Below are 14527 nucleotides of genomic sequence, written 5' to 3' on the forward strand. Positions count from 1 at the left end.
GATTGGGTTATCGTGCAGAGCGGCTAGACCGAAACTCTTATTAAGCCCCGCCAACATAGTCAGACGAAAGAAGTGGGCAAGTGATATGATGACCAAGCCTCTGGACTTTTGGAACACAGTATTGTTCTCAGACGAATCAAGATTCGCTCAATTTTCGGACAGTGGAAGGATATGGGTCTGGAGAATGCCTCACCAAGAGTTTTGGCTCAACAGATAGCAGCCAACTGTGGAGCATGGTGGTTTCAGCGTGATGCTTTGGGAAGATGTTTGGGTTGGTGGGAGATCGAGCTTAGTGGAGTGCTTTGGCAACATAAATTGTGCGAAATACGTCGAAATATTGGAGGAAAGACTCTTGCCACTTTATTCCTCGGGTTTTGTGGACAAGAACACAACGTTGTTCCAGAAAGGTGGAACACCGTGTCACACTGCTAGAAACACCCAAAAGTGGCAGGAAGAAAATGGTATCCAGAAGCTGCCCTGGCCGAGCCAATCTTTTGACATGAACTCCATCGAAAACCTCTGGGCCATACTCGACCGGCAAGTCAAGAAACAACCAAAAAAACCAACTTCGAAGAGCGATCTACTCCATGTTTTGAAGCAAGAGTGGGCGAAAATCCCACAATCTAAAATTGGCGAGATGATTCTCACGATGCCCCAAAGGATCAACGAACTCCACGAAGCGAAAGGAAGATCTACTAGATATTAATTAAATTGTAAATATATTAATTCATGTGAATATGACTGAAAAATTTAATTTTTCCTGAAAAGGTGGTGTCTATTTACTTATGACCACGCTGTGTATATTTACCAAAACTAGTTTTGTTTGGGAACTTAGGATATTTTCATGACACAAATTAAAAAATTAGAATACATTTAGCTATATATAATACAAATTAAAAAATGCAAGCTAATAAATGCAATAGAAAACATCAATTATTCTTTGTTAATGAATTAATAATTGTAATTTCATTATTATTGTATATGTTTACTTGTTCTTGCAAATATGGTAACTTTCTAAAATTAGTTTCTCATTAGTTTATGATATATTTTTCTATCTGAATGTTTCTGCTTTTACTGTCTATCCCTTTATTAAATATGTTTACTTAATTTAGGTAACAACTTCTGTTTTAGATGTTTTAATAATACTTTACCTTGAAAGATGATCCCGAAGTGTGTGAGATTTTATCATATATATAAGTGGCATCTAGTGATAGTTAGATAACTAGAATTATAGTTCCTTTAAAAATAATTCTAATTTATTTTACTTGTTGTAGTTCTTTATGCAGGTTATGAGGGCATAAGTGTACCTTTTTGGTAGTATTCTATGAGGGTAATAAATATCTTTTTTATTAGATTTTGAGAACAATCAACAATCCCAACGTAAGTAACCGTCTAATTTATGTGATTTTTTGTTACATGAAAAAGTTGTCATTCTAGCAAATAACGTTGTTATTTACATCATCAGTACCTAAGAGTTCATTATACAATATTTTAAGGATCCTATTTATGGCGCTTTCAAGTTTATATTTTATTCAAATGATTTTAGTCATTAAAGGATAAAAGTAAAATGTTACCTCTAAATACTGTTTTAAGTATCATTACTGAAAATGAAGTAGTTGAACTTGTTGAGTTTTTAATACTTTTTTTTAAGTAAAAGCAACTCAAGTTTATTAGACTAATGCCAGTAATGATAGTTGTAACAACTTTTAGAGATTTAAGGAAATAGTTTACGTTACTTTTGGTACATTTTTAACGCTAAACTATTTAATTGTCCAAAAAAATACTGTAAATCTTACCGCTAACTTACCAAGTTTTCAATAATGTTAAAAATAGTAGTAAGAAAAATAATTTAAATGAAATTTGAAAATCATCTTATGGGAATATATTATAACTACATAATTCAAAACAACTAAAAGGTATTCGGTACTTGATATAGCTTTAACAATGCAAAACCATTGTTATAAAATCAATCAACGTAATTACTTCTTACTTATGAAAATCAGACGTCTGATGTAATCTAAAATGCTAACAGTTGATCATTCACCTAATGTATATACACAGTGGCCTTATACACTTTTGTCTTATTGTCCATTTGAAAGGAGTCTCATAATTCAAATCACTCCAATTGGTTCTTGATTCATGGCTAAGTGTGGGAAAATACATTTGGGTGTTTAATTCATCCGGAAAGCCATTAGACAAATTGAAGGGAACCAACTACAACAGTTGTTGAAAATTGCTCCAAGTGTCTCAAAATGTTGTTAGTGGGGTGTTAAACTTCTTCTAGACCAATATACAGTTGTTCGGGCTCCTATATGAGTAAAGCTAATCCTCATCCAGGATATAAACTTATCCATTAATTCTATCTTACTGTATTCACAAATTGAATCTGATGTACGCAGTCACAACTGGACGCCTTATTAGAACTCATATGGTTAGAAACTTACTTCATAAGGCCACCCTATTTGCAAGATGCTCAGTGATATGCATTCCATGTAAAGTAAGGCACAGATAAACTCGCTTCTAATGGTGCCAAGAATACATCCAGTGGTCCGACAACATTTGAGATAATGTATTTTTTAACAGATGAGTTCCACCCACAGCCAGACAACAGACATGCACTCATATAAACAAAACGTGAAACCAGGTCACCTTTCCATACAAGAACATGACGTATATGACGACGTTGAAAGTATGATGTCAGAAGCAATGAGTGTACCGACCTCTACATCATGATAGGGACCACACCCATATGCTGGAACTACTGGCTCTGACTTCAGTCTAGCACGTAGTCACACCAATTTCTACCGTGCCAAACTAACTGACACATTTCTCTAAAAAAGAAAAGATAAATATGAAGAAGCGGCCACCAGTTTTCAGTCCCATCGCACATGTATGGGATGTTCTTGGGAGTCGCGTCACATTCTGTCATATTCTTCAGACACTAAAAAATGCCCCGAAAAGGGTTCTTTCAGAGGAGTGATCGAAGATAATTGAGGACAAAACAAGACTAAGGTTTTAAATATGCAACACATGTTCCATGCTTCCCTAAATGTTCGTTAAAACTATACTTCATGTTGAAGTAAAATCTCGTGAACTGTAAATAGGTAAAACCATAATTATTAAATGTTAATTTGGTATCGTACACTGAATGATGAATCATTTGCATTTCACCTTAGATGACTGATTCAGGTTTAGGTAGAAATTAGATGTGTGACGGAGAATAATTGTTTCTTAACAATGGTTTTGCGTTGTCATTACTGTAAAATGACGAGTTTTGAAGATTTTTAAAAATTGTTTCCAATAAAGTTAAATAAATCTCTGGGAGTTTTTCTTCACGAAATTAGAAGCCCAAAATGTGCGTAAATAACAACATAAATCGAACGGAAAGAAATTATTAATATTTCTCTCTGAAAATTATGAATGCATACAATTTTGTAAAGTTCGTGAAAATTATCTGTGCGACAACATCAATTTAAAATAAAAAAATAATTTTCGGACATTTTTTATAATTTCTTGTTAGATTTGAAAATTTTGTCCTAAAATCTTAGAATAAGCACATAATAAACAGTTTAATAGTGAATCCTATTTGGAATTTGTGTCTACCGCTTTTTTCAGGAGCTACCTGTAAACACAATGACAAAACTTATGAATTAGGACAACGGATATATCCTGATGATGACAATTGTTTAACATGTATTTGTACTACAGAATGGAGTGGATTAAATAGTGCTAGTTGTAGAAAAGTAGACTGTCTATTGGAGGAGCACCTCCCTCAACTTAGAAGAGGATGTCTTCCAATCTACCATGCTAATAACTGTTGTCCAATAGACTATCATTGTCGTAAGTAATGTGACTTCCATTATCCAATAAAACAATATGGTCGTTATTAATATGTATTTTGTTATTTCTAAATAACTTATCGCTTTCATTAATAACGTAACATATGTCATCCAACAATTTATAACTGGCTGTAGAAACGTTATTTTGTTACCTAATATAATATGTGTATCGTAAGTAACGCCAATTCTGTTACATAATGTAAAATCTCTGCTTTAAGTTAACTGAATAACAATTCAACTCAGTTTATTCATGCCTTAGTATTTTGGCCTTGTGGAAGAAGATTACACTTTACAGTGTATCATACATTTTTTGTATCTAATTGAATTGGATATACAACCCTAAACACAAAATCTTTAAGTTATTTATACAACTTCTTATCCTTTTATCAATTATGTGCTAACTTTCTAAAAATGCCAATATATATATATATTTTCTACTTGCTTCTTCTTTTAGTATTTTTAGTATACTACTACTACTAGTATTTTTATGTATCTCATTTATCAATATGTTTATTTTTTACATTATTTAATTATTCATATCATTACTATTATGTAACTTTTTTAACACCAAGCTCCCAATGTAGTAAAAAGGGATTGTGCTTTAATATAAAGAAGTGAAGATCAAGAACATGCTCGATTCACCTGGCGGAGTTGTTCTTAATTTTTGCTCGAAGACAATCTGAGCAGAAGTGATGATGAAAGAGGTGTTTCTAATGATGTATTTTTTTTAATTGTCATACATAATCAATACGCTTCAAGCACACCCGTATAAAGTTAATTACCTACTTATGCAACATTTGAAAAAAATGTGTAGCCTAACTATTTACATTGTGTCTGAATATTTTAAGCGCACGCAGTATCGGTATATTTCCTCTGCCATCTTGATAACTTCACTGTTCTGTTTACACCATCTTCTCGTTCAGAACAGTCTGAAGATGTCCGGAACATCTGATGATGTCCGGAACGCTGTCCAAGTCACTTTGTTTCTGTGCAGAAAGTTTGTATGAAAATTAATCGAGCGTACCTCAACGCTGCTAATTGCTCTTTCACATGACAACAATAGTAACAAACAACCACAAGTTTAGCCTAACATCAACAACATGGAACTTTATATGGAAACACATTATGCAACATAATAGTAAAGTAACCATAACAAATCGTTTTTTGTCAATTTATTATTATATTAGCTTAATGTGCTTCCATACGCAGGTATCGATACCATCAACGACCCAGAAGCAACCACTTCATTATGCTTTAAAACAGTTGTTTGTCATTTAACTATCAACAAACTGGTATATAACTTTTAAATCTCATGATGTAGCTACATTAATATGTTAAAAATACACGGTTTTTCCATACAAACCTTGTATATAATTGATGAACTAAGCAGATTAATCCAAGTTATCTATTGTACTCTCATAGTACTCGATATTACGCTTACGTAGAATACTTATACACTAAAAAAATTTTTATTATTAATGACAGTTCTTGGGAATAAAAGATTAATTTTTTCTTTCTGCTGCAATCTCTGACATATTTCAGAACATTCTCTTCATTTCTCAATCCCATCTATTTGTTTTATTATTTACTAATCATTTTGCAATTAGTTTCAAACAATATTTTTTTGTAATCCTCTAGTCCTTCTTTCATCTAAAACATTTCCAAAATATATGAAAACGTTTTCCGCGGAATATTAATCGCGATATTGGGTTTTCCCATCGGATATTTATAATAAGGTGTGCTTTTATATTAAATCCATGTTGTGTGTATTTCTCTTCTATTCTTATCTTTCCACCCCTAAGTTCTGCTCCATAATTAAATATGTCATTTACCAGTTTTTCAAAAAAATGCAACCATGTTACTATTTCCATTTCTTTTAGCTTAACTCTATATTATAGCTAGTGTTCATATTTTCCTTTGAATAATCTGCTACTATTAAGTTTCCATTTTTATATTTTAAGCTGAATATTTTTACCCTTGTCACACTTTCTCGGTTTCTTCTGTCTGTCCATCTTCTAAGTCATTTGAATACATTAAGAATAGCATAGGTTTTAAAGGGCATTCTTGTCTGATTCATTTCGCTTTTCAAAACTCTCTAACCTTTCTTCTTTTGTTTTATGTTCAACGTATCATTTCTTAAATATTCCTATTTTCTCAGCCTTTCAAACAACTTCATTTTGTCTGCTGTATGCAGTGCACCTTTCAACTGTATGAAAATATGTACATTTTTCCTATTTGTGCTTGTATTTTTTTCCTGTTAAGGCATTTATAACAAATTTCAATGTTAAATTTAGTAATTCAAGTAACTGAAGAAGACAAACCAATGTTCTGTCGAAACATGTGGTATGTTCCCCCAAAAATAAACCACTTCAGTATGCTTATAAATCTTTGTTTGCCAATTTATTATTATGTCAGCATAATTTGCTTCCATACACAATTAACAAGAGTATTAAGTGCTATCGTAAATTCTCTTATAATAATAACCAACTGAAAAGCTGTTGTTCTTCATACGCGATTCCTTGTGATTTTGTAAAAAATTAAGCAGAACACCAAAAGCAATAACATTTCTTATTAAATTAAATCGCATTACTATTCATTTTGCTATGAATCTAAAGAATAGTTTGTATATAAGTATTTATTTCATGACGTCAGCTTGGTAATTCATAAAGACTATATTAAGTTTGTAGAGTGCTTTGCAAAAATATTCACCCCCTACCAATAATGTCACATTTTGGTGAAATGCAAATGATATAAGAAAAATTTAATGGACTCGTTTTTATTCAAAACTCTAATAATCAAACTTAATACTGTTATGCGAGAAGGAGGTTGAATGTCAACAAAACCTGTAAAGAAAATATATAAATTAAAATTTGCTGAAAGCATAAGTATTCAGCCCCTAAGTCAATACTTGGTGGAAGCACCTTTAACAGCAATTACTGCTGTGTGTCTTTTTGACTAGGACTCTACCAGCTTTGCACAATGGGATAGTGTAATTTTTGTCCATTATTCCTGGCAAAATTGCTCCAATTCTGACAAGTTCGTTGTGGATCGTTGATGGACTGTAATCTTCAAGTCTTGCCATAAATTTTCCATTGAATTCAAGTCACTTCAGAACATTCACTTCTTTTTAAACCACACCAGTGTGCCTTTGGCCTTGTGCTTCGGGTCATTGTCCTGCTTAAATGTGAATTTTCGACCCAGTTTTAGATTCTTAGCTGACCCAAGCAGGATTTCCTCTAAGATTTGCCTGTACTTTGCACCATTCATCTTCCTCTCAATCCTGACAAACTTCTCAGTCCCTGCTGATGAGAATCATCCCGACAGCAACAGCTTGACAGTTGGGATGGTGTTGATTGGATGATGTGCTGTGTTGGGCTTGTGCTAAATGTAATGCTTTGGATACGTAATAGCTCAATTTTTGTCTCGCCTGACCACAAAACCTTCTACCACATGCTTGCAGTATCATTTACATGCTTTATCACAAACTCCATACGAGATTTAGTGACTGTTTGGTATGAAACACATTCCACATCTTAATGATGGACTTCACCGTACTCAAAAGGATAATCAGCGACTTTAAAATTTTCTTGCAACCTTCTTCTAATCTGTGCTTCTCTACCACTTTACACTTGACTTGTTTGGAAAGCTCCTTGGTTGGTTTGTTATATTACTATGTGAGTTGTGAGTTGAACTATTTACTCTGCGTCAAGTTAAACCACTTTGATTACACTGAGACAGAGACCATTACACTAATTTTATGACCTTTCAAACTAATCTTTTGCTTCTGAACTGATTTAGGATTGCCGTGGCAAAAGGGTTGAATACTCATGCAATTGAGAATATTCTATTTTTCTTTGAAAATCTTACTTACTCGCATAATATCGGCGTTTTTTTTTTAAAGTTTTCTCAAGTATAATGTCCTATTTGACAGTTTCATGATTGCGAGTGGAAACTTTGCATGGGGTGAATACTTTTGCAAGGCACTGTATGTTCCAGCAGAAACTTTAGTGCAACAAGTCATGTTAAACCATTTTATATTTCGGAGTATATAGTTCCAACGTTGTTTTTATAGTATAAATGGAACAATGCAACTTTGAAAGAAGGTACGAATTTCCCTCCTTAACTCCTAAATATTTATTTGCTCATAAAGGTATCAGTCATGTAACGATTTGATACCAAAAAAGGATCTTGTTATATCTGGTCAAAACATTTTACCTGTACAGAAAAGACCCAAGTTGAAATAGAGGTCAGTCATATAAATATATGATACCAAACCAGACCAGGCTATATAAAAGGAAAACCCTGTAAAAATGTAAAAGTGGGTAAGTTAAACAAGAAAAATTTGGGTAATACTTGGTTCTTTTTTTATTGCAACTGCTACAAACAGCAACATGAGTATAAAAAGGGGCCCAGTTCCCCAATCTTCTTCCAACATTGCTGTTTTTATACATGTAAAAGATTTGACTAGATATTACTACTTTTGATAGAGATACAGTAGTGGCTGTAGATAAGTTTAAAGTTGGAGTAACAGTGTCTTGACTTTATATACCGGTTTAAACTATTGACAAGATCTTGGATAATGCCACAATTGTTCCAAATACTGTAACGAAATTGTTATTAAGTTTCTTACAAGACCTAAACATACTGATATCATATGAAAATAAAAGCTTTATATCTGTTTTACATTAAGCATTTTACATTAACTAAGTAGTCAAAAGTGGTAAAATTATTATTGTTGTTCTCATTGTTAAGTGGCAATACATATAGTAAAAAAGAGGGGCCGGAACAAAACAAAATTCCACTTGTAGATATTAACTTGTACAAGGGACCGTTGACAACTGTAGAACATATATGAAGACTTTTGAGAATATTTTGTTGTTGAATTGCTCATCACAGCTACTAGGCTTAAAGATGACTTAAGTGTGTTCTACCTAATGTAATATTTCAAATTAGGGAATGGCGTAGTGGTCTAAAATGCTGTAACTGTGATGATAACTTTCACGTGATAGCTGAGCTCGAATGCCATTTCGTGTTGGATTTTATTCTCAATTAATTTTAAAATAATGTGCCATGTTAAAGTGTATTATATCTGTTTTAAATTAAAAGAATGATCAAAGACATTGCTGTTTTTATCATATCTCTTCTCACTCCTTTCCAGAATCAAAGTCAAGAATACTTAAATGGACTAATGCAAAATGTTCAGATTTTAGTCTCATTTATTTTAGAATTTTTTTTTAACTAAGTAAACAACATATGTAATCAAAATATCTAACAATGTTGCATGAAAATTGTATATTTGTATTTATAGTAAAGCTATTGAGGCGATCTGCTGCCATCGCTAATTGATCAGTCAGCAGCATCCTACCACCCACTATCCATGTTAAGGAATTGTCTGCCAATCTTATACAGTATCAACTGCAGAGAATATTTTGTGGTATCGCACGGAATTCAAACTTTACACCTCCTTAACACTGTGGTGGGCAGATCACAGATAGCCTATTGTGCAGCTTTGCGCTTAACAACAGACCTTACCACCTGTAAAGTAATAGAAGTAACCGATTTTAATTGTCTAAACAAAAAACAATAATGATATCCAATCAAAACATTATTTTACATGTAAGAAAAACAGCCAAGTTAGAATAACGGGTTCAACCATATAAGTGTGTGTTATAAAAAAAGCCAATTTTTATAGAAGGGCAACATCTCTATAGATGCAATATAAACGCATGTAATTTAAACAAGTAAAAATTGGGGAAAGCTTGGCCCCCTTTCTATATTCATGTTGCTGTGTGTTCCAGTTACAATAAAAAAGAGGACAGGTTTTCCTAATCTTTCTTGTTTAGCTTATGCACTTTTACATAACCTCTTCACGGAGTTTTTTTTTTATATAATCTGATTCTTTTTTCAAATCCCATTTTTATATAGATGACCCCTTTATTTCATCTTCTCTGATTTTGAACATGCAAAATATTTTGATCAAATAGTTGCCAAAACTTTGATTCTCATTTCTTTTATTAAATCCATACAAAATTCATTCTACTCTGCACTTTGTCCTGAACTTTTTTCTTTCTTAAACGTTTGAACTGCTTTTAAAAATCTATCTTATTTCCAATGAATGGTAGCTTGTTGGACTGTGAATTCATGTGTTTATTGTTAGTATCCCATTGTAGCAAAAGCGCGCTCAGTATTCTGGTCCTGTGGATGCGTTATAAGAATGACAATCAACTCCTATTATTTGGTCAGACAAGAGTAGCCCACGAGTTGTCAATGGGTGCCATTGATTAGCTGTCTTCCTACAAGTCTGTCTGTTCAAAATGTGGGATAGCTATGTGCAGAGAGCCCTACGTATGGCTTTGCGCGAAAATTATGAAACAAAAAAATCATTCACTGACAATCCAATGTCTTGTCTATTCTTGAACCTCTTCATTTAATTTCTTACAATTTTATTCCTTCCTCCACACCTTCAAATGTTTCCTCGATTCTTTCATATTCACGATTTATTCTATTCTCACCTGAACATATTCAGCTCTTTCCAAAACTCCACTTTTTGTTTTTACTATTTTTAACCTCTTCCCAGATCTTCCCATCTCTTTTTCTCCTTATTTTGATATAACTGCTGCATTTCATTATATTTTACCTAATTAGTCGTTCTCTCCTTTTGTGCATATTTATGGTTATTTACATTATCGGTCAATTATCCATTCTCTCTTCTCTTTTGAACCTTCTCTATTATAATTTTCAAAAACTTATTCATCTTCTCCATTAACATTTCCTAGTCTTCTTTATTTATTTTCACTTCTTCCGACACCCTTTTCATTTTTGTCTAAAATATCCTTTCTTTCTTTGCTTTCCAATTCCAAGTTATATATATTCTGATTTTTCGTCTTAAGCTTACTGTCCTTTTTTTATCGCCCCCCCGTGGCACAGCGGTATATCTGCGGACTTACAACGCTAGAAACCGGGTTTCGATACCCGTGGTGGGCAGAGCACAGATAGCCCATTGTGTAGCTTTGTGCTTAACTTCAAACAAACAAACAAACCTTCTTTTATCCTCACTATAACTGCCACTCAATTGACTCAATCTTGTTTTCTATTTTCATGCTTTTAATCATTGGGTCTTTCTTTTTCTTGCTCTTATTTACACCATTTCCCTCCCTGGTCCCCATCCATTCTGTTATTCAATACCACCAATTCCTTCCTTATTCAATTTTTTCGACCTTTCCATGGATATCCCACAACTTCTTCCTCATTGTATTCTTGTTCGTCTTATTTTCCAATACTTGAAATCATATTTCTCCTTCCCGTAATTTGTCTTCCATATCTTTTATCATCTGCTACACACTGATAGTTTTACATTGTAACAATTATTCTCTCCTTTTTTTGGATTTAACTGAACTTCCACTTACCTATTCTCCATTTTCAATTTCCCTTTCAAACATCTTTTTTTTACACCCATTAAATGACCTGCTATTGTTCTCCATTTCTTTTTTCTTTCTCTTTAAGAAATTAGTATTTTCTTCCCTACCTCATTTTACTTGATTAGTCCGTTAGGGCTTCCTCAAGTTAACGCACCTTTCTTTTTTCTAATGTATCTTTAAATACTTCTCCCAAACCGATTCTTTGTGCTTTTTCTAAATATTATAATCCTTATCACAACTAAAAACGCCATTTCACTTTGTTTCTTATCACTGTCCACAGCAAACCTATTCAAACACAATTAATTACTGCAACTATTATACAGCCATCTAATAAAACATCACGGATGTAAATAATGCAACATCTGTCGTGAGTACCTCTGGCTACTATTATCAAATGAAATTACACTGTCATTTACAATGTGACTTTTGTTACCCAGTAGTATTGTGCTGTTGTTTGTAGTATTAATTATATTATCTATCATCACTGTTATGTGTAGCCTGACTCTGTTACTCAACAGAATATCTGTATTGGGAATAACAAGACTTATTTTACCCACACCAATACCAAGGTATGTACATATGTCCTCAAAAACCTACTGAAATGCAAGAATAATAATTAGTTTCAAATGGATTTATTTAATTGCAGTTTTTCCCTTTAACTACATAGATACTTTGGAATATTAAACATACTAATAAACTTATATACGCAACCAAACAATATGAAATAAATGTATTTTTTTTCGTTCAAACTAACTCGAGTATTTTGCAATAAGTTACAGATCGTAAAGTGTTATTTGTATTTTGATCCCATTTTTTAGACTCTTGCTAGAAATACCATAATATCACATTTCATTATGGAAAATTGTAAGAAATTTAGTTTTAAAAATAGAAAGTTTAGAAAAAATGCTTATGGTGCTCACTTTATTCGTTCTTTGATGCCAATTTCTTTCATATTCAAGTTTTAGCTGGAATTAGATAATTAATTCAAATATTTTTTATTAAGGAACAAAGAATATTTACAATCGCTATCTTGTTGGTGTTACAGGAGTTTGTATAAGCATTCAAGTTTCTGTATGTGTAATCTTTCATCATTAACATGGATACTTTAAAATATTAAATATACTAATAAACCACTACAAAACAATGTCGAAATATTACATTTGAATTAATTTACATACTTTATTTGACTACTTTAAAGTTTGCTTGTATACGTTTTTCTATATCTTTCCACAGCATCAGGAGGAAACACTACGCTTGAAAACGCAGTGGAATCAGAAACAGGAAATGAAAGTAGGAATTATCAACTGTTGTGAAGATTAATTGTCTTATAGAGGCTTAAAATGCAGCTACAAATAATTCTACTGGGAAAAACGTTTACGACTGGTTTACATTTACTGTCCTTCTTTCTTGTGATAGCAGCATCTTAAAAATATTGTAACTGAGTTTTCGGAGATTTTAACTGCCTTAACTACTAAAGCTTAAAACTTTGCAGAAGGGAACCAATTTGTATGTATATACGTATCATACAATGTTCTATTTTATCGTTATATTCGAATTAAACTGAAAACATTGATTTGTAGGTTCAATCTATTATGATTATGGTTGAGATTAAATTCAATGTATATGTATATATATATATATATATATATTAGTTTATGTGGCTAATGAAATAAATACCTTATCAGGGTTAAGATAAAAATTACTATGTAATGTGTATCGTGACCATAATCAATAAGCTTTAAATCAGGATATTTATTTATTTAAATTAAGAACCATTTATCGCCTTTTATTTCCTGTCGTGTTTAACAAAATGAGTCCTTGATCGTACTCTATTTATCACTCTTTATTTCTTTTTATTTCCTGTCTTCTTTAATGAAACGTATCCTTGATCGTACTTTGTTCATTGTGTCAGAGTTTTATGTATATGGGTTTGGATTCTTTTACAGTAGGTGTCTGTGACTTGTTGGCAATAAACTCGAACAATAAAAGGACAGCACATAATCAACTTGTTTTAAAATAATATATTCAATATAAGTCAGTTGTATGTACAAAAATTATTTACACTATAGGAAATCACAATTTTATCTTAAAACTCTAAATAATTCTCTTTCTTGTCAAACGTCCACACAGGCTGACACAATTACTTTAGAATCCAATTGGAAAGACGAATTATTTTTCTCTACTTTGTTTCTAACTGTACAATCTGCGATAAATTCACTTACGTCACTCTGTGGGTAACCACAGTTGTATCTCGAACTTTAAATAATTGTCTCCTTTTCGTCAAAGACCAGATAGACAGGTTCAATTACTTTAGAACACTCTTTGACAAGACAAAGTATTCTCCTTATCTCTAATAAACTGTGAAACTCACTTTAAAATATCGTCTGTTATGGGTAATCACTCACACGTCAGCTAACTTAACATTTTCTTTCGCTAACTAATTTTCTGGCTGAACTGCATTTTTCCTTCACTTTACTTTACTTTGCTCCCTAGTGGTACAGCGTCATGTCTGCGGACTTACAACGCTAGAATCCAGGTTTCAATACCCGTGGTGGGCAGAGCACAGATATCCCATTGTGTAGCTTTGTGCTTAATTACAAATAAACAAAAATAAATAAATAAATACTTTACTTCACTTGATTTGCAATCGCTTCATTGCCTATATTTATAGTTTACCCAACTGAAGCCTCGAATTTTCTCTAAACTACGCGAGCGGCGCTGTAAGGTAACAATACTCACTTATGGTAACGAGAAAAATACCGAAGATTCGAGTAACTTGGCGTTAACAACACTACAACAGTTGAGCCACACACACAACATACGACTCTTACCAAGTTCCACAACCAAACTTGTCATAACTATCGCCTTTAAAATGATTAAATTGTAACACTCTTGTTATAAAAAACTAAACAATCATTAAATATTAATTAACAAAATAAATTAAATAATAACACTTACACTAAACAGTCTTGTATATCCAACAATTTCTTATTTAACAAAGCGAGTCCTTGATCGTACTTTGTTTTTTGTTTCCTGACGTGTTCAACAACATTAATCCTTGATTGATCATTGTTTCTGGTGGTAGATTTACACTACGTCAACATGTTGGTCAAACATTGTTTTAATGCGATATCTTTCAAAAGATCAAGAAGCTCGATTTCTTTCAAATAATTGATTATTCTTTTTCACACGGCCCGGCATGGCCAGGTGGTTAAGGCGCTCGACTCGCAATCTGAGGGTCGCGGGTTCGAATCCCCGTCACACCAAACA

The 14527-nt window shown here is 32.6% G+C and overlaps 1 protein-coding gene across 2 annotated transcripts in view; it reads left to right on the forward strand.

Annotated features, from left to right (window-relative positions):
• LOC106478677 (kielin/chordin-like protein) overlaps positions 1–14527 on the forward strand; it is a 52766-nt gene that overhangs the window by 22407 nt on the left and 15832 nt on the right. For both annotated transcript variants that reach the window (XM_013939235.2, XM_013939236.2), the window contains 3 exons: positions 1354–1380; positions 3616–3840; positions 12491–12547. In XM_013939235.2, the coding sequence (XP_013794689.1) occupies positions 1354–1380; positions 3616–3840; positions 12491–12547 (309 nt within the window). The remainder of the gene's footprint in view (positions 1–1353; positions 1381–3615; positions 3841–12490; positions 12548–14527) is intronic.

This window comes from Limulus polyphemus, unplaced genomic scaffold, assembly GCF_000517525.1.
Source record: "Limulus polyphemus unplaced genomic scaffold, Limulus_polyphemus-2.1.2 Scaffold240, whole genome shotgun sequence".
Taxonomy (NCBI): domain Eukaryota; kingdom Metazoa; phylum Arthropoda; class Merostomata; order Xiphosura; family Limulidae; genus Limulus; species Limulus polyphemus.